This window comes from Triplophysa dalaica, chromosome 8 (genome assembly GCF_015846415.1).
Source record: "Triplophysa dalaica isolate WHDGS20190420 chromosome 8, ASM1584641v1, whole genome shotgun sequence".
In the NCBI taxonomy this organism is placed as follows: Eukaryota; Metazoa; Chordata; class Actinopteri; order Cypriniformes; family Nemacheilidae; genus Triplophysa; species Triplophysa dalaica.
In genome coordinates this window covers 18,057,410-18,082,977 of record NC_079549.1, presented here as the reverse complement: position 1 = coordinate 18,082,977, position 25,568 = coordinate 18,057,410, and the positions used below count along the sequence as shown (strand labels likewise).

The 25,568-nt window shown below is 37.1% G+C and overlaps 3 protein-coding genes and 1 long non-coding RNA gene across 4 annotated transcripts; 1 reads left to right on the top strand and 3 right to left on the bottom strand.

Annotated features, from left to right (window-relative positions):
* Positions 1-797: 797 nt before the first annotated feature.
* On the bottom strand, positions 798-12,082 carry atp1a1b (ATPase Na+/K+ transporting subunit alpha 1b). The gene is made up of 22 exons (XM_056754090.1): positions 11,909-12,082; positions 9,329-9,436; positions 9,084-9,143; positions 8,743-8,946; positions 8,550-8,663; positions 8,327-8,461; positions 8,069-8,186; positions 7,119-7,387; positions 6,736-7,044; positions 6,521-6,655; positions 6,206-6,407; positions 5,452-5,627; positions 5,225-5,361; positions 4,993-5,143; positions 3,417-3,585; positions 3,189-3,343; positions 2,680-2,803; positions 2,372-2,517; positions 2,166-2,296; positions 1,959-2,060; positions 1,768-1,859; positions 798-1,650 (listed from the first exon to the last, which is right to left on the bottom strand). The coding sequence occupies exons 1-22, from the start codon at positions 11,918-11,920 to the stop codon at positions 1,622-1,624; spliced, it is 3,078 nt and encodes a 1,025-aa protein (XP_056610068.1). The 5' UTR covers positions 11,921-12,082; the 3' UTR covers positions 798-1,621.
* A 3,050-nt stretch (positions 12,083-15,132) lies between these two features.
* LOC130427147 (uncharacterized) lies at positions 15,133-15,891 on the bottom strand. Its single transcript, XR_008907286.1, has 3 exons — positions 15,847-15,891; positions 15,668-15,694; positions 15,133-15,221 (listed from the first exon to the last, which is right to left on the bottom strand). It is a non-coding gene; the product is annotated as an uncharacterized LOC130427147 (long non-coding RNA).
* Positions 15,892-18,864: 2,973 nt separating this feature from the next.
* mab21l3 (mab-21-like 3) lies at positions 18,865-21,536 on the bottom strand. Its single transcript, XM_056755835.1, has 7 exons — positions 21,489-21,536; positions 21,174-21,314; positions 21,002-21,073; positions 20,426-20,717; positions 20,032-20,213; positions 19,229-19,423; positions 18,865-19,098 (listed from the first exon to the last, which is right to left on the bottom strand). The coding sequence occupies exons 1-7, from the start codon at positions 21,534-21,536 to the stop codon at positions 18,865-18,867; spliced, it is 1,164 nt and encodes a 387-aa protein (XP_056611813.1).
* A 1,153-nt stretch (positions 21,537-22,689) lies between these two features.
* Positions 22,690-24,904, top strand: dnajc28 (DnaJ (Hsp40) homolog, subfamily C, member 28). The gene is made up of 2 exons (XM_056755286.1): positions 22,690-22,787; positions 23,369-24,904. The coding sequence occupies exon 2, from the start codon at positions 23,391-23,393 to the stop codon at positions 24,525-24,527; it is 1,137 nt and encodes a 378-aa protein (XP_056611264.1). The 5' UTR covers positions 22,690-22,787; positions 23,369-23,390; the 3' UTR covers positions 24,528-24,904.
* The last annotated feature ends 664 nt before the right edge of the window (positions 24,905-25,568 follow it).

Genomic DNA, 25,568 nt, shown 5'->3' with positions numbered 1-25,568 from the left:
CTGGGTATAAGCTTGTTTTCTGTACACCTTGTCACATAGCAGTTTAAAAAATCGTTCTGTTTTTTGATATAAGTCTGAAATGACAAGTAGGCAGTTTCCTGTAATTGAAATGGAATTAGGATAGCTTACATTTATTTTTTGTCCGTAGACTTACTATGGTATTTAAACTGTCTAAATGAAAATGTAAAATCAATTGCTGTAAAATCATTTATTAGTCCAAAACTAAACTGTATTAATTGAAAAACTAAACTGCGTTAATTGCAAATTATTGCAGTATTGCTTTATTGGAAGACATCCTCAAATTGGTAAATCTATTTATTTTGTTAATAAATTTCTAAATATTTTTATAATCCCAGATCACATTACTAATAACACTTATCACCAAGCTGAACAAATAGACATCCAGAACTGAATTCCCAAATGCACTGCAAAACACACACACAGATTGAAGAATGTGTACTCAAAATAAATGCATGGCATGTGGTCAAAAGATGGATCAAAGTAGGTTTGTAGTCTATAAATGCATCCAGATTGGCCAGGTGGCTGAATAATGAAATGTGATGAAAGCAAGCAAAGACAGATCAGCCACCTGCTGTGTTGAAAAAATAAATAAATGAAAACATTTGTTATTCAAATAGAAGTTTAAGACTATTATCTGGGGGTTGTTACATTGAACAAAATCTTCAACCAGTGTGAAGGAATATAGTCAGAATATAGACTAGTCATTTAGATTTTGAATTTAACTGTTGTTGCATAATATGTTGTGTAAGAATAATCAACCCTAACACCCGTGCCACTGTGTGGCTGTTTGAATGATTTATTTTAAGTCTGAATTTACTTTTATCACCTCCACAGATGTTTTTATTTTCTTGATATCACAACTACCCTTTTGCAATCAAATGATCTACAAAAAATTAACAATGAAAAATGGTCCAGGGCGGATTAAAAAGCATTTAACTTAAAGTAGACTTGAAAAAGAAAGACACCAGATTCGTGACTTGAAAGATAATGAAAGGCAATGAATGGCTTAACATTCCAGAAGACTTCAAATGAATTGAAGAATAGAAGAAAAAAAACACAGGCACATTCTGTTCCTCAGATTCTGAATGAAATACTTTAGAGCTACTGGTTTGTCTCCATGCCAACCTGATTTCTTTTCTTCAGTTACTAGGCTGATAGCCTCAAAAAGATCCTTCAGAGTGCATGTATAATGCAGAAACTTTCTAGGATACAATATCTCCTACAACTACAGAGATTTAAACAACAGAAAACACTTAATACCTTGTGGCTGTGCTGAAAAATAATGCTTGTTCTGCTTCTTGCTCTTTACATTGCTGTTTGCAGATAAATTCCATGCATTTCAAAAGTTAAGTACATTTATTTAATGAGACCACATATCTTTAGTGAACTGAACACATTTTATTCACATTTCACATTTAATAACTTCATTACTGTGTGTTTTGATGTCTATCTTTAGTGTGATGTGTAGTGCCAACAGGACCTCAGTTCTACAAATGTTCTATACAAAAATATTTGTAAAATGTACTGATGTTAATTCAAAACAGCAAAACTACTATAACTGCAGAACGACAGCACACAAACATCATGCTGATACGATGATCTAGTAATATGTCTCCCTCTCCACCCAACCTGTGAAAAAAAAAAAAAGTTTAAAAACAGGAACTAATACACTTGTTTTTACATGGTAATCATTTCATTCTTTCTAAAGTGCAATTGGATATGAAAAGAATGTTGTTTTTTTAATACCTCCAGGGTTCCGTCTAAGGATGAGCTTTCTGATTTCATCATAAATGAAGATGAGAAGAGAGAATGGGAAGGCACAAAACCACCAATTGGGCCTGTAGATAAAGCACAAAACATAAACACAAAAGTATCTCAAATCTCAGGCATATATAACAAAAAAATGTGTTTTGAACAACTGAATTATTTTAGCCTACTTGAGTGGGTACATTCTAAGAGCCACACCCATTCCAGGGCAGTAAGACAAGAAAGCTGCCAAAGCGGTTTCTTCAAATAATCCAAAGATCAGGATTTTGTTCCTGTGGGCCGAAAGATTAATAGACAAAAAATCAATAAAATGAAAATCTCTGCAAGAGCACGATAAACCACGAAAAATCTGAGCTCATTTGTTCCCCCGGACTGACCTCATTCCCTGCTGGAAGACTGAATTTCGTCTGGTCTTGCAGATTATCAGATCTGCCCATTGCACGACTACGATGCTGGTGAAAAATGCGGTGTGGCACGTGAACTCCACGATCTTTCTTTGTTCATATGTCTGGGGAAAAAAGATTTGCAGATTTACTCCCAGGAATCACAAATTGCAAAAGTACATTGTAGAAATAATACTGACCCACTGCTGCCCATAGCTGTCTTCTAGGTCATTCACATGTTTGTCATCCCAATATACACGAATTCCTAATAGTCTTGATGGTAAAAATCCATTTTCAGCAAGGATGACAAAATATGTGAAAAATCCAGCCAGAGCCTGAATCATACCTGCCAAGCAAAATATCTCAAATTATTTTTATAAACCGATATGAGATTTTCAACATATTCATTCGAGTGGCGGATAAGTGTTCCAACTAGGTTTTCAAGTAGAAATGTTTTACTATAAGTCCATATTATATTATATTATACAAAAACGAAACTCCCACATACCTATTTGTCCATATGCAATGCTAATAAGTCTTTCATTCACCAATTTGTCAGTTTTAGGATTTCTGGGCTGCCTCTTCATAATATCACTCTCAGCAGCCTCGTATGCCAGTGAAATAGCAGGGACCTTAAACATGAAAGAAAACTTTTAACTGTTAACAATCACATGACTTCAGATGACATGATGCCATAGGATTTTTTAAATAATATATTTTTTTTATCATTTTAAAATGATTTAAATACTTTTTTATTTATTTTTACAGTTCCATAGCTTGAAACACAAAAATCACCCCAATACAGTGTGTGATAAACAAATAAACAAATTTTGTAATTATGTCGGATTTACTGAGAGTTGTGAAAAATTTATTGTAAAACCATCCTGTTGTCAAATCAAATTAAATCAAGATTAGACAATATTTATAAAAAAATACTTCAACTTTTATTTGATAAGTTCTGTGTCTGTTTATTAAGAATCAGTGAAGTGTGAAAGGAAATAAGAAGTGTGCACTGACCATGTCTGTTCCCAGGTCAATACACAGTATGGTAACAGTTCCTAGCGGCAGGGGAATGTTGGCGATAATGAAGAACAGGAAGGGTGTGATCTCAGGGATGTTACTGGTCAGAGTGTAGGCGATAGACTTTTTCAAGTTGTCAAAGATCAGACGACCTACAGTGCAGAAAAACATTACCTATGCAGCCCACTGAGAACAGAGAAGATATAAAAAAGCAACCCGCCATACCTTCCTCTACACCCGTGACGATTGAGGCAAAGTTGTCGTCTAGCAGGATCATGTCTGCAGCTTGTTTGGACACATCTGATCCAGCGATGCCCATAGCAACACCGATATCAGCCTTCTTAAGTGCTGGAGAATCATTCACGCCATCACCTGTTACAGCTACAATGGCTCCCTAGAGCACAAATAGTATTTTGATCAAAATTGTTCATCAAAAACAAACTTAAGTATCTTCATCCAAAAAGGACAATTTCACTATTATTGATACACCCTCAGGCTGTTCCAAACCTGTGTGCTGATATTTTAATAACTGAACAATTTTAAAATGTATTTAAATATTCATATTACAATTTTTACATATACATTTATAAAGTAATATAATACTTTTAAAATGATCATTTTTATGTTTATAATATTTTATTAAATATTTTCCACAGGCACTATATTTGATTTAGGAACTACATACGGAGATGCTGATTTGATTCAAAAATGAATGATGAGATTGAGCAAGGCACCTAACCCCTACTTGCTCCCCGGGCGCTGCAGCGATAGCTGCCCACTGCTCTGGGTGTATGTGTGTTCACTACTTGCTGTGCGTGTGTTCACTACTCTCTGGATGGGTTAAAAGCAGAGGTATATCTCGGATATGGGTCACCATAACTGACAAATTAGTCACTTTCACTTTTCTTTTTTTCAGATATCAGTGCAGTGTTATAATAGTCAAATGGACTTCTTTTATAGTCAGGGGTTAAATTGGGATTGTTTATGTTCCGGGGCACTGTTGGGGAAATTTTACGGGTGCGTATACGCCCTTATAATCTTATTAATTGACAAACTGTAAAATATAAGTTGAGAGAACCCTTTTGCTATTAACAATAAAATGCTCATCATGTGATAAGAATAAAATCTTTCTAAAGGCCTGTGCCCTTTCCTTGTGTTAAAATCATCTTCATTTATTTACGTATGTATGAATTGTATGTATGACCTGTGTATTTCCAGTAATTTTCTGTCACACCATGAACATAACAGCTTTTAATGCTATTACATCATTTTGACCCCAAGCCATTCTTCACAAACAGCTCATTGTGACTTGAAGCATCAACAGAAATGAAAACAACAGTACATACAGGACGAATAGCAGCGGCTGGGCGCTGCAGAAATGTAACGAATGAAACAAATCATTTCTGAGCGCATGCAGTTAATGCACGACTGCTAGTTGGTTTAATACGTTGTATATAGATCTGTTTTTCCGTTTTTTTCAAGTAAGTTTATACACTGACAAAATTTTTTGATTGTTCCTTAAACTTGAGATTTATACTGAGGCACGAAGGAATGCTGCTCCATAAGAGCAAGAGCCGCACTCATGCAGGGAGCAGAGCAAGATGGTCAACCTATGTGCCGACGGCCTGGCCCAATTTAACCCCTGCTTGCAGTCCCTTTGAAGCTGCATTGTATCCAAAAAAACTAACTCTGTGTTCATTGAAGAAGGTCAAAGCATTAAAAAAACAATAATAGGATAGGTAAATAATAACAGAAATTTAATTCCAAGCTAAACTTTGACCGGAGTCCTTTTCAATTTTACCTGCCGCTGACAGCCTTCAACAATAATCAGTTTCTGCTGTGGTGAGGTTCTGGCAAACACAATCTCTGTGTGATATTTCAGAATATCATCAAGCTGTTCACAGTCAAGATCCTTCAAGTCTCCACCGTGAACCACACAAGCTTTTGCATCTCTGAAAAGAAGGAGTCATCGTCTTATTTACTTTGAAAACAAGTAACAGTGACATTTTAAGGTAGAGCTAACAAACTGATACCTGGGGTTGACCTCATTGACAGGGATATTCAAGCGAGCAGCAATGTCTTCCACGGTCTCGTTACCCTCTGAGATAATGCCGACACCCTTAGCTATAGCTTTGGCTGTGATCGGATGGTCACCGGTTACCATGATAACCTAATAGTTCAGAAATAAAAAGATTAATATAGAGTACATGTGATGATTTCAGCATGGGTCAATGGATTAGTCCAAAAGCAGAGGCTCTACCTTGATTCCAGCACTTCTACATTTGCCTACAGCGTCAGGTACAGCAGCACGGGGAGGATCAATCATTGAGATGAGACCCACAAAGCACAGATTCTCAGTGGGGAAATTGACATTTTCCGTATCAAACTGAAAGCCATCTGGAAACTGATCATCGGGGAGGTTGTAATGACAGAATCCTGTAAGAGGAAAGAAGCGAGTCCACGACGTGCTCAGCAAAGGTTTTGCATTTTCACATTTATATTAATAACCTTTTTTGTCATTTACATTTTAGTTTTTCCCTAGTTACGTTTCATTAATGGTTAAAAAAGGTTTTTACCCTATGTTCTTTTTTGACCTGGTTGTTTAGTTTAGTTTTACTTTTTTAAATCCATAATTCTTGTCTTAGTTTAAGCATTTGATAATATTCTTGAAGGTTTAGTTCACCTTGACAATGAAAATTCAGTTTTTTTTTCACACAATAACAAGTTATTCTCTCTTCGGCAGAAGATATTTTGAAAAATGTTGGTTACCAAAAACCGTTGGTCCCCATTGACTTGCATTGGTTTTGTGTCCATATAATACAAGTCAATGGGGACCAACAGTTTTTGGTTTCCAACATTTTTCAAAATATCTTCTTTTGCGTTTTGCAGGAGAATGAAAATCACACATGTTTAAAATGACAAAAGAGTGAGTAAATGATGACAGAATTTTCATTTTGAAGCCAAACTATTCACACTGGTGAACTGTGATTTGAGAGAGCTGTTTTCTCTCTTACCCAATACTCTTTCACCAAGACCTCCAAGTTCCAGATATGCATTCTGGAAGGCTTCTTTCATTTCATCATCCAAAGGTTGCTCCTTCCCCTGGATCAGTATGGTAGCACAGCGGTCCAGGATTCTCTCTGGAGCTCCTTTCATCACCAGCAGGTGTTTAGACTCTGAGTCTGAGCCACCGTTGGGGTACGTGTGCACTGACAGCTAGAAATGCAAGCATTAAATCTTTATATTAGTCTAATGCAATAATTGACCTTTTTTGAGATATGAACATTTTTAATATTGCATAAGTATAAGCAAGAGTCTAAATCCAGTACCTGGTATTTGTTGGTAGAGTTGAAAGGTATTTCCGTAACTTTATTGTATTTTTCTCTCAATTCCTTCACGGATCCACAGCAAAGCTCGATGCATTTCAGCAGAGCCGACTCAGATGCATCTCCAGCTACATCTCTCTAATTGATAAATACAACAGTGAGATACCAGATACCAATTCTCATGAGTGGGATACATGTGCTCCAAATAAAAAACAAACCTTCAGAATTGGCACATCAGTTTGCTCCGCAAGGAACACCGCCCTGTTGCATAGCCCGGCAATGCGTGCCAAAGAGTTCCAGGTAGGCGAGCTACGGTCAAATGAAGTCCCGCTCTGGTTTTCCGTCGTATCAGCTTCATGGATCTGATGATCAAACCACATGTGAGCTACGGTCATGCGATTCTGGGTTAAGGTGCCAGTCTTATCCGAGCAGATGGTTGAGGTTGAGCCCAGCGTTTCAACGGCCTCTAGATTCTTAACCAAACAGTTCTTCTTAGCCATACGTTTGGCTGTAAGCGTGAGACAAACCTGAAAGACAGATGATTTGTGTCAATAATGAAGCCAATTAAAGGAACTTTCAAACAAGCTGAAATCAAACTAACCGTCACTGTCGCAAGAAGACCTTCAGGTACGTTGGCAACAATGATCCCAATAAGAAAGATAACTGCCTCCAACCAGGAATAACCAAGAGCGAGAGACAATACAAAGAAAGAGACTCCCAGCAAGACAGCCACGCCGGTGATGATGTGGATGAAATGCTCAATCTCAATGGAGATGGGGGTACGGCCAACCTCGAGACCAGACGCAAGTGTGGCGATTCGGCCCATTACAGTACGATCCCCAGTGCTGATAACAATGCCACGTGCAGTCCCTAAAACAAAAGTAATATATACGGCAGCGGAATAAATTAAGGGACTGTTTAAAAAAAATCCATTTAGTATTTATAGACATGTGAATGATTCTTATTGTTTCATTCTGTGAACTACGAACGATATTTCTCCCAAATTTCAAATAAAAATGATGTTTCTATTTGCATTTATTGACAGATTACGAAACTGGAGAAAAGAGAAAACTAACAGAAAAGATGTTCTGTTTTTGTTCAGACCTTAAATACTCCAAAGAACAAATGTTCAAATTCACTTTTAAGCAATACAACAGTCATATTTGTACATGCATTTTGTCCACGGCTGTATAACGTGTATTATGCCAAAAGTGATGTCCAGGAAGGCAAAAAATATGCACAATGTTCACTTCTTTTGCCCTCAAAGGTTGAATTAAACCAGCAAAATGATGTGAATGGTACAAAATGGAAAAAAGCGAACCTCAATGTATCATGGAATATGGGTTTATACACAAAATGCATAGAAAAACCAAATAACTTGCAAGAAATTTAACATACCTTGACTACAATTGTATCTGTTGTTAATATTAACTGATACTCTCTCTGAAATCCATTGAAATTATGACTATACATTTTATTTTTTTCATTTTTAATAATAGTATGTTTCATTGTATATTACTGCACTTGGTAACAAATGAAAAGATAAAATACCTTCTACACAGTTTGTAGAAAAGAAGGCAATATTCCTTGTCTCCAGAGGGTTATCATTTGAGAAATCCGGGGAACGTGTCTGAGGTTCTGATTCTCCAGTAAGAGAAGAGTTGTCCACCTTAAAAACATTTATTTAGCTTTTATTTTATTCAAAAGCAACTTTTACATAACATCACTGCCACAGAGATGCAGTGTGAATATCTCACCGCACTTATCAAGCAATGCAAGAAACTGTGAGCAAAGGAAGCACATAATCACCTTACAGCCATGTGAGCCTATGATTCTTATATCAGCAGGAATTCTGTCACCACCTTTCACTTCTACCAGATCACCGACCACCACTTCTTCAGCGTTAATGTTCTTCTTCTCACCATCACGGACAACCAACGCTTGCTAGAAACGAAACGATGGAATAGTTAGGTCTGTATTATTAAGTACGACAAAACTAAACAAAACAAGTAACTCAGGTGTAAGTACGCACTTGGGGAACCAAATTCTTAAAAGAGTCCATGATTTTAGAACTCTTGGCCTCTTGATAGTAGGAGAAACATCCTGTGATGATGACCACAGCAGAGAGCACAACTCCCAAATAAAGCTGCATTACAAACAATGATGAGAACACATAACGAAACGTTTACACAAACAAAAAAAATTCAACACAAATCTCCACCCACGTTGTCATTGGTAGGCTCATCTTCCATTGCTGCCTGAATGCCATACGCAAGAAAGCACAGAACAGCACCAGTCCACAACAGCATGGAGAAACCTCCAAACATCTGCTTACAGAACTTGACCCACTCTGGGGTGGTTGGAGGTGGAGTGAGGGCATTAGGTCCATCACGGGCGAGGACCTCTGCTGCACGAGCATTTGTGAGACCCTGGTGGAGTCACAGAGAATTTTATATTAATCCAGGAACAACCAAAACAATTTCATTGCGTCTACAAAAACACAATAGCATGTTAATTACATTACGAATTTGAGATCAGGCTGGAATAACTACAAACGTTTACTTACCCTGCTCAAGTCTGTACCATATTTACGGTTGAGCTCTTCCAAAGTCAATTTATGATCATCCTAAACATAAGAGAAAATCTGTTTTAAACATTTAAGCATTTGCTTGTAATAAAAGTGCCAACTTGCAGTGTATACAAAGTAAAATTACCAGTGCATTCCCTGGGAATCAAACCCATGGCCAACCCAACAGATTGTGAAGGTGTACATATATTCTGCAGTAAATATATTCAGGAGTCATGTCTTACCAGATTTACTTCCTTCTTCAGCTCATCCATATCTTTCTCCTTCTTCTTTTTTCTCTCCTTCTTCCCACCCTCTGAAGTCGCCGCCAACACATACTGGTCTCGATCATCCTGAAACAGAAACACAAATCATTTTGAGAGATTTGAAAAAGTCGGACGTTAGATCCGCATTCATTTTGTGGCAAAGCTTATAGAAATATCACAATCATTGTAAATCATATTTTGTCATCAAATCCCCCCAAAAATAAATGTATAACAATATAAATAAATATGTGCCGTCTCCATTTATCACGTAACGTAGACTCATACACACTTAAAGGTCCAGTCAGTTAAATCTAGTGGCAAGGTTACGAATTGCAACCAACCGCTTACTCCAACCCTCCCCATCCCTTTCGAAACACTACGACGGCTGACAGAACATTACATGCAAGGGAACATGTAGATAGAAATAGCTCATTCTAAGGTAATAAAAACATAACGCTTAATTGTGTAAACTCTTTATACACATCTGAAGGCATAGCTATGTATATTTTATTCCATTTCTATATAGATCATCCCAAAAATTACACACCTTTAAATGAAACAACTGAAAACTCAAAAAGGTTACTTAGTCTACATTAAAGCAACCTCTAAACTAGGGCTGTGCAATTTATCGAAAATTAATCATAATCGTCAACTTTGGCCTTCAACAATTATAAAAACAAAATAATTGAGGTAAAACAATTATTGTAGCGCATTCCATTTAGCATGGATCCTCTTTCTCTTGTGGTATAAATCCACCGGATTATATATATTTATAAATTTTATCTAACCACATATATAGCGCACCCCTTTTCATGTGATTCAGCTGTGCTATTTTTACATTTATTTATATTTTTCAGTTGAATTCCCAGGTAAAAGGCAAGTTTTTTTTCAATTGTCTATGCTGTTCTTAAAGGTAATGAGAAATCGTGCTAAATAATCGGGATCTAAATATTGGCCAAAATAATCAGGATTATGACTTTTATATAAATATAAATATAATCCTCTGGTATATTAAGTAACCATATCAGCCTTGGGTTGCTATGAGAATAAAAAAGGAACATCAACTGCATACTTTTCCATGTTTACAGTACAGTCTGCACTGAAGACATTTAAGAGCAGATGTTCTGCTAGAATCACAAAGGCAAACCACGTATTTAGCCATAATATATCCAAATGAAATACATCACTGGCCACCACACAAGTTCTCAGGAGACTGTGGTATATCCCAAAGGATCGTTCTTCTCTTGACATGATCAACTACATGGAAAAACAAGCCTAATAATGCTCTGTGGAACACTGCCAAATTAACATGGGAAGCGACCATGGCATTTTGGCCTCTCTCCAAGAAAAACAAAATTAGGAGAGCAGTGAAGTGTCCCTTTCAATGCAATACAAGCTTCTTCCCTTATTATTTACTTTTCATGTTTCCCAGAAGGCAAAGTTTGAAGCATCACAACTTTATTTTAGAGTATCTGTGAAGGTTATGCTGTCACAAACATTCTGTAGATAAACAACGGCACAATGTGCTCATGTTTTATTTATCTGTCCGGTCAACCAGAGTTCACGGCATTTGTTGCTTCAGGCAAACATGCAATGGCACCTAATGTGTCTGACACAGATAAGTGACCGTTGAGGTGAGAGAATGTTTCTCAACACATTATCTGATTTGAGTGATTATCTCTCTGGACGATTTGAAACATAGCATCACAGCAGATGTTGCTGCCTAAACCGTGTCAGTTACATTTACCAGATGCGTTTATATAAAGTGTCATGCAGTGCATTTAAGAAAAACATCAGCATATGTGTCTCTTGAGGATCAAACTTCTCCACTGCTGATACCAATGCTCTACCAACTGAGTTATAGAAAGACCCGGTACATTTGTACGGTGTTTATGTCTCTGTGCTGTTATCCTTCGTCTGTTTTTATTCCTTGACACTTAAAAAATGCAAAACACATCCTGTTTTACCCCAGGAAGCATGAATTAAAAACTACAACAACCCGTACAACTAGAGTTGTGGAAGTTACATAATGACTATTACACTCCAACAGAAAACACTGAAGTGCTCATAGTAGAAAGTTATAGTAAAACTATGAAAGCCTTTGAAAAATGTACCCTTTCAATAATCCCAACCCTCAGTCTAAACAAACTGAAATGTATTTTAATAATAGGCCTATTGTCTGTTTAGTAAGAGAATTAAACAAATGCATCAATGACGTAACGGTGAAGAATAATTACGTTTCACACGTCGATAGCAGACCACTTTAATAGGCTCAATACATATTCCTAATTTAATAAGTATAACCAATATAAAATATAGTCAAAATAATATAACTATATGAAAAACTGTGCGCACCGTGAAAACTTTCCTAGTCAGTGAGTTGATGTGTTTTTGTCTAATGACCAGAATATATAACATGCTACTGTATTTAAACTCACACCGGATACGCAATAGGCTAATATAAAACGACACAAAATATTTCTCATCTAAATCCGAATCTCCATTTTGAGCAGCAAATATGACGCGCTGAAATCAAACAAATGATATAGCCTAACTTACCCCAACTCCCATTGTCGCGTGTAAACAGCGACTGGGCAACTTTATCTATAATGTTCCGACTTTTTCAAAAACCCTTTTAAACTGTGCGCTCCTCAGTTCTGTGTGTCCTTCTGCTGTGTTAAGAGAGTCTTGCACAACAGCAATGAGAGCCTCTCTCGTTCTGGTGCTGTTGAAAGTTTTGAGGAGTCTCCAGATAATGCAGAATAGCCAATAGGAGGAGATCAAACCCCGTGAAGAATGTGCGTGCGCGCGCAAGGAGACGGAGATCTTGACTTGAATCCGTTTTTTTTTACATTTACAATATTTGTAAATAGGTTACAATATGACAAAGTAAAACAACCTGTTTGAGATAAGGTAAAACAATATAGTATTACTTGAGATGACTGTGTCCCTGAATTCACCCTATTAAAATGATGACATACTCATATTTCAAGGTGTTTGTACATACAAACATCCCCGTTTTCAATTAGTCAATTGATATAATATGAATATTTTATTGTAGTCAATATGTCATATGTAATATAATTGCATGTCGTTATATTGTTATAAAATATAATATATGTCATACAATACTATATAAAAAACTGGTTGTGTACAAGCTGACACCATGAAATGTTGAGTTTGTCATCATTTCAGAAGGATCTGCCTTTCAATAATGTTGAGTAAATTTATAAAAGCTAGCATGCAAAAAAGTATTGGACTTGGATTTTTGTGAAGGCAAACATAACAAAATACAATGCCCTCATATTATGCGTTGGATACAATAGCATTAAAACAAAAATAAATAATATAATGCAAGTAAATTAGTAGGATACGATTTGTACATTTATAATTTATAATGTCAAATAATAGCCACATGACACAATCAAGTGCTGTAAGTATATATTATAGAAATATATAGATATGTACAATTCAATTTTTGGGATTAATTATTTTTATAAAGTTCTTTCACAAAATGCATTGCTGGATCTTAATAGAGGCAAACCATGACTAAGAGAAAATAAGATCATTGCCATGTAACTTATAAGCGACTAGAAATTAATACAACCCAGGAGTCCCATTGAGTAAAGCGAGGGGTTTTGGTTTAAGTTTGTGGTTGTATAATAATATTTTAGGCATTATGCAACATCAGAATTGTTAGCTTATGTCTAAATATTATTGCATTTTTAAGCATTTGCTGTGTAAATCTGTATGCTTAACATGAGGTTTTAAGCATTATGCAAGAGCTTTAGTGGTAATCTGCGTTCAATGCTATGCCTCGTTTTGTGTTTAAGCCTGTGAATACAAATGTGTTATCACTCAGGCCTCTGTTTTCTGTTTTATCTGTTTACGGCAGAATGACACAGAGGCTACCTTAGACAAATGCTTTATAATACTCCCCCCTTTCTATCACTTTGATCTGATCACAAAACCATTAAAGACATTTCTCTCATTGGGACGTATAAAAGGCCTTTATGCTCAGTGACTACACTTCTCTCTTGATCTCACTCTCTCTGTCCATTTTAGATGTCTAACAGAAGTACCAAATCTAAGCTGCAGACACGTTTTAAACAGGTCATGGCAACTGTGGTCCAGCGTTGTAAACAAACACAAGCTTTGGCATGCAGCAGACAGAGCTTCAGATAAGGCCATTCATATCCTGACTGAGATACAAAGGCCAACTGAAACAGTCCTGTCTGTTGGTGGACAAGCCATTTGTTCTTTTCTTCTTACAAGAGGTAAAACAAACTTAACACATCGTTTTACTTTTTTTAACAGTGAAATAGCCTTTCATATTCTTTTTTGTTGGTCAAAAAGTCTGCTTTTGGTTTCTGATGCTTCAAAGACCCACCAAATTCATGAAAAGTAAAGTTATGGGGTGTATAAGCATACGTGAACCCAAACACAAACATAATCGCAATTCAATTTTTCTTACCGAGTCTTACCTACATTTGCTAACTTTATACATCATACTGTCTCTAATAACCTTGTCTGTCTGTCTTTGCATATTTGTAACTGTTAGTCCATATCAGTCTCTTAATATCTGACAATTCATCTTCAAGTCACTCCTGTTATCACACCAGCCATTCTCTCATCGGTTCTTAGCCAACAACTTGTTGCTCTCTATCAGAAATCTGTCACCACAATCTTTCTCTTTCAGAATGTGCCACTCAATCTTGTCTGAGAGATGCTAAAGATTTTCAACTAAAGCCCTTTGATGTTAGTTCTGTACACAGCTCTGCTAAGATGAAACAGATGTGAAAGTATCTCCGCATTGAACATTAAACAGATGGTCCACTTTTATCACACTAAAAGGATAATTCATGCAAGATGTAAATTTCTATCATAATTTACTCACCCTCAAACCTGTATACTCCCTTTAACCTTATCTTCAACTCCTATAAAATCAAATTTTGTGGCCAAAATTGTTTAACTTTTTTCTCTAATTCTGAAGAAAACCATCTATGTGCAACCCAAACAAGGATCTAAAAAGTAACTTAAAGTGATGGTTCACCCCAAAAATGAAAATTCTTTTGCAGAACACAAAAAATAAATTTGGAAGAATGTTGGTCACAAAAGAACATTGGACCCTATGGACTTCCCTTAAATGGACACAAATTCACTAAGACTTTTTTCTAGGAATATCTTTTTGGGTTCAACAGACAAAATAGTCACATGAAGAATATTTATTTGGGAGTGAACTATCCCTTCAAAAAAAATATCCAAAGAACCATAAAGTTTTTCTTAAAGTGTATGGAACAGGTTTAATATCATGACATTTAGTTACAAGAACTGTAACAACAAATGCTGTAATGGAGAATTACCAGATTATAAGGGAGTAACAACTTGAATTTAGAAAACCCCCATGGAAGTTAAAAACTTGCCTTCAGAAAGCATGAAAAATATCAAACACGACCCATCTCTTTTGTAACAGCCTGTGGTAACCCTCTGTGTTACGAAGATCTATTAGATGCCTTAACAATTGTTAGTTTTTTTTTTAATTGTTTTGTTTCAAGTAAAACTAGTTGAATAGGAAGAGCAAAAGTTTCATTCAGATTTTAGAGGTTTATGGGAAATGAGGAGACAATTCATATAATGCCTTCCCAGCTGATAGAGTGCCAAAGGAAAGCTGTCCCACACTGAAACTATTATGCCACCGTTCCAGCAGGATGTTACACACATAGAGTGAAAGAGAGCATGCAACAAAAACTAAAAGAGGGGGTTGCTAGGTTTACCACCATTCAAGAGAATGTTCCCTCAGCTATTCAGATGCAGTTGCTGGCCTCTTCTCATATGCGTACTTGGTGAGCTCAACCTCAAGTGTGATTCATCCCTGCTTAAATACAGGATTTGAAATTCAGCTGACCCACACATAATGATCAGGTATTTTGGAATGCACAGCAATATCATAATAAACAAACAATTGTGACAGAGAAAGAATGTTAAAGAAAGAATGAAAGAGAGATAGCAAGCAGATGAGGGTTGGGGGGTCTTCCAGGATTTTATTGATGCATGAGCTGACGCCTAGCACCCCAAACAAAGAACCACTTGTTTGGTGAAATGCAGTGAGAATGAGAAAGACTAAATTTAAACACGACTAGAGGCTAGAAGCACAAAAGAGGCCCAGAGGGCAGAACTTTCCAACATAGCTGAAAGAGAACACACAGGAAGTTCAGTGTTCAGAAAGAATGTAAAGTTATTCATCATTTATAGGCCTAAAATCCAGGGTAACATTTTAACAATAAAGACTATTCTACGTACACATAAAACAAAACTTACATTCTTCCAAGTATAAAGGCCTAATATCTGTGGAAGAAAAAAACACAGTTTAAAGGTTACAACATAAGGGTGAGTTTAACTTTCTGCTCTGATTCACTATAACAGCCTGTTACTGTACATCACTGTCTTAGTTATCAAACAGTCATCTTAGCATGTTCCAGTATTTGATCAAAACGCACCTCATAGCTAGACTTAAATATTGGTTGGTTTTAACGTATCCTTTCAATGATCTTGCTCTTTTAAAAATGACGATTGCAACTCGTACATGTGTTAATGTAATCACAACGCCCTCTGGTGGAGACTAGAGCTAACACCTCCAGCATTATTTGTAAGAAGATGTCAGATTGGGCTACTATCTGTAAATATGCAATATTAAATAGATGCACGCAAATTACTTTTCAATTCATAGGCCACGTGTTTTATCTACTGTGCATTATCAGAAAAGCAAAGAGGAAACCAGGCTGTAAATTTAAATAAATATGTATCCCAAAAATAAAGAAATTATAAAAAAAAATAACATGCAGGCAGTTGGTCATTAACAGATGCTCTTCCGAGGCACGGGCACTATCTATCAGAAATTTAACGTTCGCTTTAAAGTTATTGCTTCCGCCTTTTTGACAGCAAATTTAACACCTCGTGACGTCAGAGGTCGAAACTACCCCTGTGATTAGTCTTGCGTAGCCAGGTCTATTTGTGATCGTTCATGAACGATTCGTTCTTTTTATGACTCGGGGTAACGAGTGTCTCACTGAGTGATTCATTCATTTTATGTTGAACGCTTGTCATTAGCCTATTATACTATATACTTTGCTAACTGCATGAAACAACAACCTTATTGCATATATGAGTGACTCAATGTTAATGAATTATAAGTGTATAACACTGCATCAAAAGCAAGATTTAAAAACTGCATGAATATTGTAAGGGAAGTCAGGAAATAAGATATTTTTGTATGTAATACATTAAACACACATCATATCACGTGACAAAAGAACGTATGACTCAGTCAAACCCGAAACTATGGGCGATGAACAAATAATTTCTGTTTCCAGTGTTGTGCTGAAAACACACTCCCTGCCAGATTATGCACCCCCTCCCCACAATGGTTAGGGTGAGGATTAGGTGTTAGGGGAAGGTTTAGGATTTGGATGAGATGTGGGGTGGGGTTAGATTTAGCCATTCGGACATCGTGTTTTTGAAGGGGGTGCATAATTTACATTTAGTCATTTGGCAGACGCTTTTATCCAAAGCGACTTACAGTGCACTTATTACAGGGACAATCCCCCTGGACCAACATGGAGTAAAGTGTCTTGCTCAAGGACACACTGGTAGTGGCTAGAACCAGCAACCTTTTGCTTTACCAGTTCAGTGGTTTAACCCACTAGACCACCATCTCCATACAAAATACACAATAATCTGGCAGGGAGTGTTTTCGGCACAACACCGGCACAGTCTGCATAGAATGGAGAATGTTCAAACTCAAACCGGTGCGCAATGACACGTTTCCTGCAACCGGTTTGCAACGGTGTGCAACAGGGTTTGATATACGTTTTCTCTTGTTTGGTGGCTGTGTCAAGAATGTCAGCCCACACAGCAGCAATATGTGTATTAAAGCATAGGGTTTTAAAGAGACAGCTTACACAATGGGTCCAAGTAAAGTCGTTTAAATGTGTCTGCTGCAGCTTGATATACGCAACAATTGAAGATATTAGAAGAGATATTTATACCGATTTCATCAGGCTTTGAATATTCTTCAAAAAGAACACAAAGAATGGCCTTCTCAGCTGCCATAGTTCAACTCTTGCGTCATCACAACAGGGTGTTCAACCGCACCACCTTTTCCGTTTAAAAAACGTTTTGCAACGTTTTGTCGGGGCTGAACGCAGCCCTGACCTATGGGGTTGTCACGTGACAAAAGAACGAACGACTCGGACCCGTGGACACGGTAGGTTGAACTTATCTTTATGTTTTCTGTAAATGCAGCCTATATGGGCAAAATAGCGAATGACTCGGGCATGAAGTCTCTAGAGTTGAGCTATAATCATTTTTGTTTCTTGTGGAGAGTTCAGAGCTTATATGGCTGTCAGGAAATAATTAAATAACTGTTTCTCATAACTTGTCCCCATTTACAATTTAATTTATTTCTTATTATATATCAGATCAAAACTAGCATAAATGAACTTTATGGGGTTATTTGGATATTAACATGCAACATTAATTGAACAGATGACTCGAAATGACTCGAAAAAAGATTTGTTAATTTTGCTGAATGATATTCAAACATCGAAATCGCAAAAATGATTCAAACTTATCGCCGCTTTCATTGGCCAAAGCCCTCCCAAGAGGCCATATGGATAACTGGTAAAGCAATCACGTTTTCATTGTGTACCGCTCATTTTTTAGAGGCGTAGAAATGTCCCCGCAGCGCAGTAACAGACTGATGTACATTCATGAAAGTGTCAAACAACAATGATTATAGGTTTATGCCATGAACCTTGCATACTTTTAAGAGTTAAGCGTTTAGTTGATAGTGATGAAATTTTATAATAACCGTTGTATCACTACACCTTAGATCAAAAGCATTTGTTGTTTCCAGGCGGACAGTTAAAGAACAAGCACACGGAAATCTTGTTAAATTCAACCAATCAGATGATGACTTCGAATGTGCTGAAGTGTTTTCAGAAACACGCTTAGCCAACAGTCTGTGGGCGTGATGTGAGGGGATGAGATTAATATGTTAAAGAGGCACAGGAATTCCAGTATGAAGATTAGTAGTTTCCCGGATGAACGGTTTTATTCACAACCCCTCAGTTGACCAAACAGAAACAAGTATTCAAGACAGCCGTGTGATTAAAGGAAATAGTCACATTTGTATTGAAAAAGTGTTTATTTGTGGTCATCATTGATTAAATAAAAACTAAGACAGGAAAGCTGAAGAAAGGAAAAGTGAAGTGAGAAATTTCAGCGAGAATGTTTTCTTATCTCGTTCAATATTTAATTTTCTTCATTCATGAATTATAACTAATGTAAAGAAAGCTGACATCATAATTTTGATGAACAATATGTCAAGCATATATTGCACACACATACTTTAGTCCACTACCCCCTTCCATGATCATCTCATCAATATGATGCAGTCAGAAAAATCAGAGCATGGCTAACACTGGTCTATGCCATTTAACCCACAGAGGAAGCTTCTAGTGAACGTATGCGCCTGGGCTGTCCAGAAAACTATTGATCTTCTTTGCCACATCATCAAGCTCATTCCTGTTGCTGTATTTCAGAACGTTGTGGGATCGTACAAAGTAATGTCGGAGATAGTGCTGGCTAACACATTTATAGAGCTTGTGCACCAGCCGCAGTACACATCCACTGAAATCCCTCCAGTCCCTGGTGCAAGGGTACTTCTCACATGTCCAGAACAGCAGTGTCTAGAGGTGATTTGACACAGAGGGAAATTATGTAAAGTTTAATTCATAACTTTATAATAGTTTAAGTAAAATGGTTTTGTGTGGTTGAGTGCTAAGATGAAATGTAAGTGAAATATGAGGAATCTGGTACTTGTAGGTGGTAGGCAGTGATGACAGGTTTGCTTCCAGGACACCATACGTCTTCCTTAAGCTGTCTGACCACCCGATAGCATTTCCTGCGGCAGCCGCCGTCCTCATCTATATTACTCATCAGCACCTGCTCCGCCCGAGAGAATGACTGCAGCCAGTGGTAGTTTGATGTGGCCATTAGATTGAATCCAAAAGACTGTAGATGATTTATTAAGATAAAGCAGCATTTTATTTTTATGTTAACACTTATTTATGTTTGCGAATAGCAAACACGTGCACACAAGCACACGTCTGATTTATTATCTCTTTGGGGACAGTCCATAGGCGTAAATATTTTTATACTGTACAAACTGTATATTTTATCCCGTTCCCCTAAACTTAAAGATCATAGAAAACTTAAATATTCGAAAAATTACGTTCTTTTTGATTTATACGTTTTTTTGCAAACTCAAGTTGGTCTCCACAGTGACATGAGTCGCCATGAGTAGGTCCCCACCGTGCACCACACACACACACACACAGACACACACTCTCTTTGTACTGTTTTTAATATATAATTAAATTAATAATTAGAACTAATTATCTCATTAGCAGCATAAAACTAGGCTAAGATGTTTACATTAATATCGAAAATGTATTCTTTATAAACATCAGTTTTCACAAATTTGCTTATTCAGTGTTTAGTTGAAAATAGTGCAGAATCTTAATTTGTAAATAAGGAAGCATATTGTTTGTTGCAGCTATTGGTCCTAAAACGACTGATTGATAATAACCTGATCAAGCCAGTTCCCTGCATCCACTGACCTTGATGCAGCGAGCACGTTCTGCAGAGGGCCATCTCCGAAAGAGGCGGGGCCATCGAGCCCTCTTTGGCCAGTAGTTCATAAGCTCCACTGTAGGAACCAGTTCCACCTCAATTTGTGCCTCTGATGTTTCCACGGCAACACGCACCACTGACCCAACGGACTCCAGCATGCTCACTTTATCTGTAAAAAAAGGATTAACAAAAAGCAAGAAAAATGATATTCATCTTAACATGTTAAACTTTAGAAAAAGCCGATACCAGCAAATAATATATCACTGGGTAAATAACAGCGAGCGGTAATCATGGAAACTATTTGGTAGTCTAATAATAAACTAGCTATTCAAAAAGACAAAATATTTTCATAAATAACATTAATAACACAGTTATACGCACTTGCTAGTCCACAAGTCTTTATGGACGTTTCTAGATGCTCTTTGAAGACATTCACCACCTTGGCTGGCACAATATCACCTTCAATTATCATGTTGGCGTCGTGCCACTCCTGACTAGGGTTGACAAAACTCTCCAGTTCCAACCACTGATAAACCTTTTCTGGTTCACGGACAGGTGAGAGAAGACGAGACCCGCTCAATGTATAGTAACGCCACTGTCGTGCTCGCCTCTGCTTATAGCCCATCAAGCCCCGCAGAGGCACTGAGATCAGGTACAGGGTTGGTGTGAGCACCTGGAGATATGAGTGATTTTAAAATGATTAAATCCACAATACAATGCATAGTTAATACACCTTTTACTATTCTTAAGATGGGTAATATTGTAAAATTAAAAAAAGACTATTTAATCTAATTTCATATTTTACATTTTGTAATCTTGAGTATGTTATAGGTAATTTACACTGATCTAACAAAACTCAACCTCCAAAGATGTTGGTGTTTATCCGGGCAATGTTACAGCACTAAAACAAGTTACATATAAACAACAACTTTATTTTTCTTTTTTTATATTTCTTACTTGGAGGGCAGGGTTGTATGCACATCGTCCCCGCAGCAACGCAGCCCATTTGGACACTAAAGCCGGCTGATCCTAAACACAAATGTGGACACCGCAGGAATTGTCATGGTTACTAAAGCATTCAGTTTATATGTTTTTTTTTAATAGACAATAAGCCTGTATTAATTATTACTTTAAGGCTGGTATTGTGGACACCAGAGTTTGCAATGGACTGGAAACGGGCATCCTTTGAGCTGACCTCAGCTGTGAGATCTTTTATTATTTTCTGGACATCTTCTACCGACTTTGCCACCTGCCGATGCCTGAGATCCACCTGACAATGACACATCCAGCAAACGCAGCAGGAGCGGGAAAAATAAGCATCAGACACTAAACTAAATAAAATATAGCCAAACAGAACCAATGTGACCACAAGCAAAAACATTAATCAATAAAAGCAATACTTTATTACAACGTATTAGCATTCACAACAGCAGAAGTAGGTCACCTGATTTTGTAAATAGTGGTCCAGATCTTCATCAGTAAGGCTGCTCATTTTTCAGTCTCTCCGAAGAATAGTTGTCTCTTCAAATGCTGTTTTGAGTTTTCTTTTGACCACGAGAGCTTAATGTGTTATGGTCTGCGTTATCCTTGTTGTCATTCTTTTGTGGCCTGTCTATTTGTGACAACAGTGCTGGGAGGAAAGCACTTCAACAGAAAGTCATTGATCTCACAATATTGATTTCTGGGATGGTAAAAAGCTCCCATGGTCCTCTGGGCAGTCAAGTTGACCAACGGCTTACTCACATGGGAGATGCACAGATAAATTATTTGAATGTAAATATTTGTTACATTAAAATAATAAAAAGGTTTTCTAAATAAGCAGATTAACATTCCTTTAATTATATTGCAACTATTTATATTTTTTGTATAAATTATTTAGTCATTTATATTACATTTTCACATACTGTAAAATCCGTTTTTGCCATTAAAATGTAAAACAATAAACTATATACGTCTACATAAATTCATAGAAAATCATTTAAAATCATTTTTCACACAAATTGCTTTCTGCCATCGAAGCAAAATGTTGGAGCTTATGAAATTCATGTTTATTTCTCTATTAATTTTCTTTAAAAAAACAAAAGTAACTTACAAGTAACTTAAATAAAATGTGCAATTGCACAAGGGCTGACATTTGGACCCTAAACATGAACTAGCAGACCTATAGCCCTTTTTTGAGAGCAGTCATGTGAAGACAATATGGAAAAACACTTCTCTAATTAGCCTACTTCTGCAGACTCTCTATTAACACACATTAACCTTCTGCTGTCAATGGTGAAGAGAAAGCAAACTAATAATAGGCCTGCTGTTGAAGCAATGCCATACCAATTCATCAACACGAATAACACATATTAATGCAATTACCAGTAAATTAACCAAGTCTTATATAATTTAGCCCTATGTTATAACTAAACCTTCAATGCCAATGGTCTCCTTAGGCGTGCTTTATCTTTCTTAACATTAAATAACAGGAGAGAAACGTCAACAGTAGTGGATGAAAAACTAACAAACATCAACACCTTATGATATTTTATAAGAAAAAGAGAAATGTAAAGCTTTCTAAATCGACTTTTGAGATTTTTGATGACATCTACAGGACGAAAACTTAAATGCACTTTGCCTTTGACTACATTTACCAGCATGCTGTTCGATACAACATGAACCGGGCTAACCTTGTCTTTCATAAGACACATTGACCTATAAAGCCACACTGGAATGGAAACATCTGATCAAAATCAGTAAGGTAGGCTACTGTATGTCATTGTTATATATTGCATTTTGGGTGAATGATCCTAAAAGTTATCTTATTATGTAATCTTGAGCATTAGCTCCCATGCTAACATTTGGGTATCTACGATAGAAGCAGTGGCATATTAATATTTATCTGTTCTGTTGTAGTTCTCTAGTAACATTACATTCTTCACACAGCTTTGTAAGATAGTATCTTATAAAAACAATCGTTCAATTTTCCATAACATGAACTTCCACTGCCTAACGTTACAGCCTAATAATAATTCAATTAATAAATATACGAATTGGCTTTTGTGCATTACGAATTTTACTCGATCTCCGAGCTTTGAAGTGGGATACAATAAGGTAATAAAGAATGAGCATTGTCGCTGTTTATAGGCTTGCTTGATGATTGACAGGACAGATTGATCAGACTCCTCCTCCAAAACTCTCAATTTAGACAGATAGATATAGATATATTTTAGGCAGTTATAATCGACAGATAGATAATCTGAATGGATTGCAAACTATAACAGTTTAGAAATACTTAAAATCTTTAAATAAAGCCTTTATCTTGTATTTTATTCTTTTCAGACCCTGTTTGCACAGAAGCACAATGAGCTGCTTGGTGTTAATGCGGTTCCACATTGTAGAACCCCACAGAGCTCTCTTTCCTCTGTCCTGTTCCCTCACATGGCGAGCGCTCAGCTCTGTATCCATCAGCCGGATTCTGAGAGAAAGCTACCGACTGCTGCAGCTGCCGGATGAGGGAGCCAGCGGCCCTGCGGCGGTGAAAGAGGCGTACCTGCGTATGGCCAAGCTCTACCATCCAGATTCCGGCGCTCCCACGGCAGATGCTGCTTTGTTTTCCCAGATAGAGGACGCTTATAGGGCCGTCCTAGCCGACCTGGCTCGGCAGAATTCAACCTCGCAGTACACTCAACAAATGCAGGAGGAGGAGGAGGAAGATAAGGTAAAAGGTCACGCTCCTCAGCACAGACACTACCTTAGCTTTGAGGGGATGGGCTCAGGCACCCCAAGTCAACGGGAAAGGCAGTACAGGCAGTTTCGCGTAGACCGCGCAACCGACCAGGTGCTGGAGTATCGACGCAAGGAGATGGAGAAGGCGGCAGCGGACGAGGGTGCAATGGTGACCCGGGATGCACGTTTGCGCAGCAAGCAGATCAAAATCACCCAGGCGGTGGAGAGGTTGGTGGAGGACCTCATCCAGGAGTCAATGGCCCGTGGAGACTTTCAGAGCCTTAGCGGAGCCGGCAAACCACTCAACAAGTTTGACTATAATCCATACATGGATCCCATGACGCACAACCTCAACAGAATCCTCATTGACAATGGTTACCAGCCCGAGTGGATCATCGTACAGAAGGAAATCAGGGAGACGATCGAAAAATTGAGGGCGAAGTTGCAGGAGGTCAGGGCCAGGCTGGGTGAACCCATGAGGCATTCAGAAGCCCTCCAGTGGAAGGAGCACTGTGCTGCATTTGATGAGGAGCTGGTGAAACTGAACAAAACAGTAGACAATTATAACCTGATTGTGCCTTTATTGAGCAGACAGATGGTGCATTTTAGTCTGAAAAGAGAGGTGGAGAAAATACAGAAAACAGATCAGATGCTGAGACAGGAGAAAGAGAGAGAGAGAGAAAGAAGGCGAAAGGAAGAGATGAGGACAGCGAGAACGTCTCAGCACAACAGACAAGGACTGATCACATGGATGCAGAATCTTCTCAAATGAGATGCATTTAATAAATCTGTGGCGGTGAATTCCACATAAAACTTGAGTTGCATTTCACCTCAAATCATCAGAAGGGCTTATTTAAATATTAATGTGATACTGCAGTGTGTTCCATTGTTTCACTTTGGATTTTTTTTCACAGTATTCCCATTTTTAAATCTTATTACTGTAATGCAGAGTGACACAATTATAAAAAAAAGGAATAAGCATACATTTAGGTCAGTACAACTGTGTTACAATAATGATAAATGCTTTCATTACAGAACTAAAAATGATTTGTCTGTTTACAGATCTCAAAACTATTTGTCTGTTTGTGTGTGAGTTGTGCTCAGCTGTCATGAAATATGCAATAATAAAAATGGGAATGATACTAGGAATTTTATTTTCTATTTATTAAAAAAAATTGTGATCTGGACATGGGTAGCTGACAAATAGTGTGACCGCATAACGATATGTGTATTATTTTTATTAAAAAATTTATATTTAATGCTATTTCTTATTAAAAATGTACATTTTAATGATATAAAATAACATCATGTTAACAGTTTGTTGTCAACATTTTTGCAGTGACATCATAGGACACATTTACAGGTTATTTGTCAACTACCCACAGGAAATACCTAATACTGTAAAAAAGCTCTACTTAGCTTTAATTTGATATTCATTTGTACCATCATTGATGTAATATAGTATCTAAAGTACAGTGTGTAGAGGTTTGTTGGAGTAATTTAACTGCCTTAAATCTCTGTAAATAAAGAGGAAATTGTATTCAAATGAAGAAATATGCAAAAAAATCAACTGTGTTTCGAGAGGGTATAAATCACATTAATTTACATTTTGTTACATCATACAATCCTCCACAAAGGCCGTTTCATCTAATAACTTTAGTTCCAGTAATCTGTTATGCCTACCTCGTTGTCATGGCAACAGTTCATGATCAAGTCAGATTATGTAAGCTTTTATTCAGAGTCTGCTGGAAAATCATTGCCAGGAGATCAAACAATCCATGGCCAGATAAATAAAAATAACCATAATTATTAA

Excerpts from the sequence above, each read along its gene's own strand:
- atp1a1b (XM_056754090.1), bottom strand. Across the intron at positions 7,388-8,068 it reads TTCTACAAACTGTGTAGAAG|GGACTGCACGTGGCATTGTT; the intron begins GTATTTTATCTT and ends CTTTTGTTTTAG. Across the intron at positions 3,344-3,416 it reads CGTCACGGGTGTAGAGGAAG|GTCGTCTGATCTTTGACAAC; the intron begins GTATGGCGGGTT and ends TCTGCACTGTAG.
- mab21l3 (XM_056755835.1), bottom strand. The coding sequence starts at position 21,536 with ATGAGCAGCCTTACTGATGAAGATCTGGACCACTATTTACAAAATCAG. Across the intron at positions 21,074-21,173 it reads TCCACAATACCAGCCTTAAA|GATCAGCCGGCTTTAGTGTC; the intron begins GTAATAATTAAT and ends ATTTGTGTTTAG. Across the intron at positions 19,424-20,031 it reads AACGTGCTCGCTGCATCAAG|TCTTTTGGATTCAATCTAAT; the intron begins GTCAGTGGATGC and ends AATCATCTACAG.
- dnajc28 (XM_056755286.1), top strand. The coding sequence starts at position 23,391 with ATGAGCTGCTTGGTGTTAATGCGGTTCCACATTGTAGAACCCCACAGA.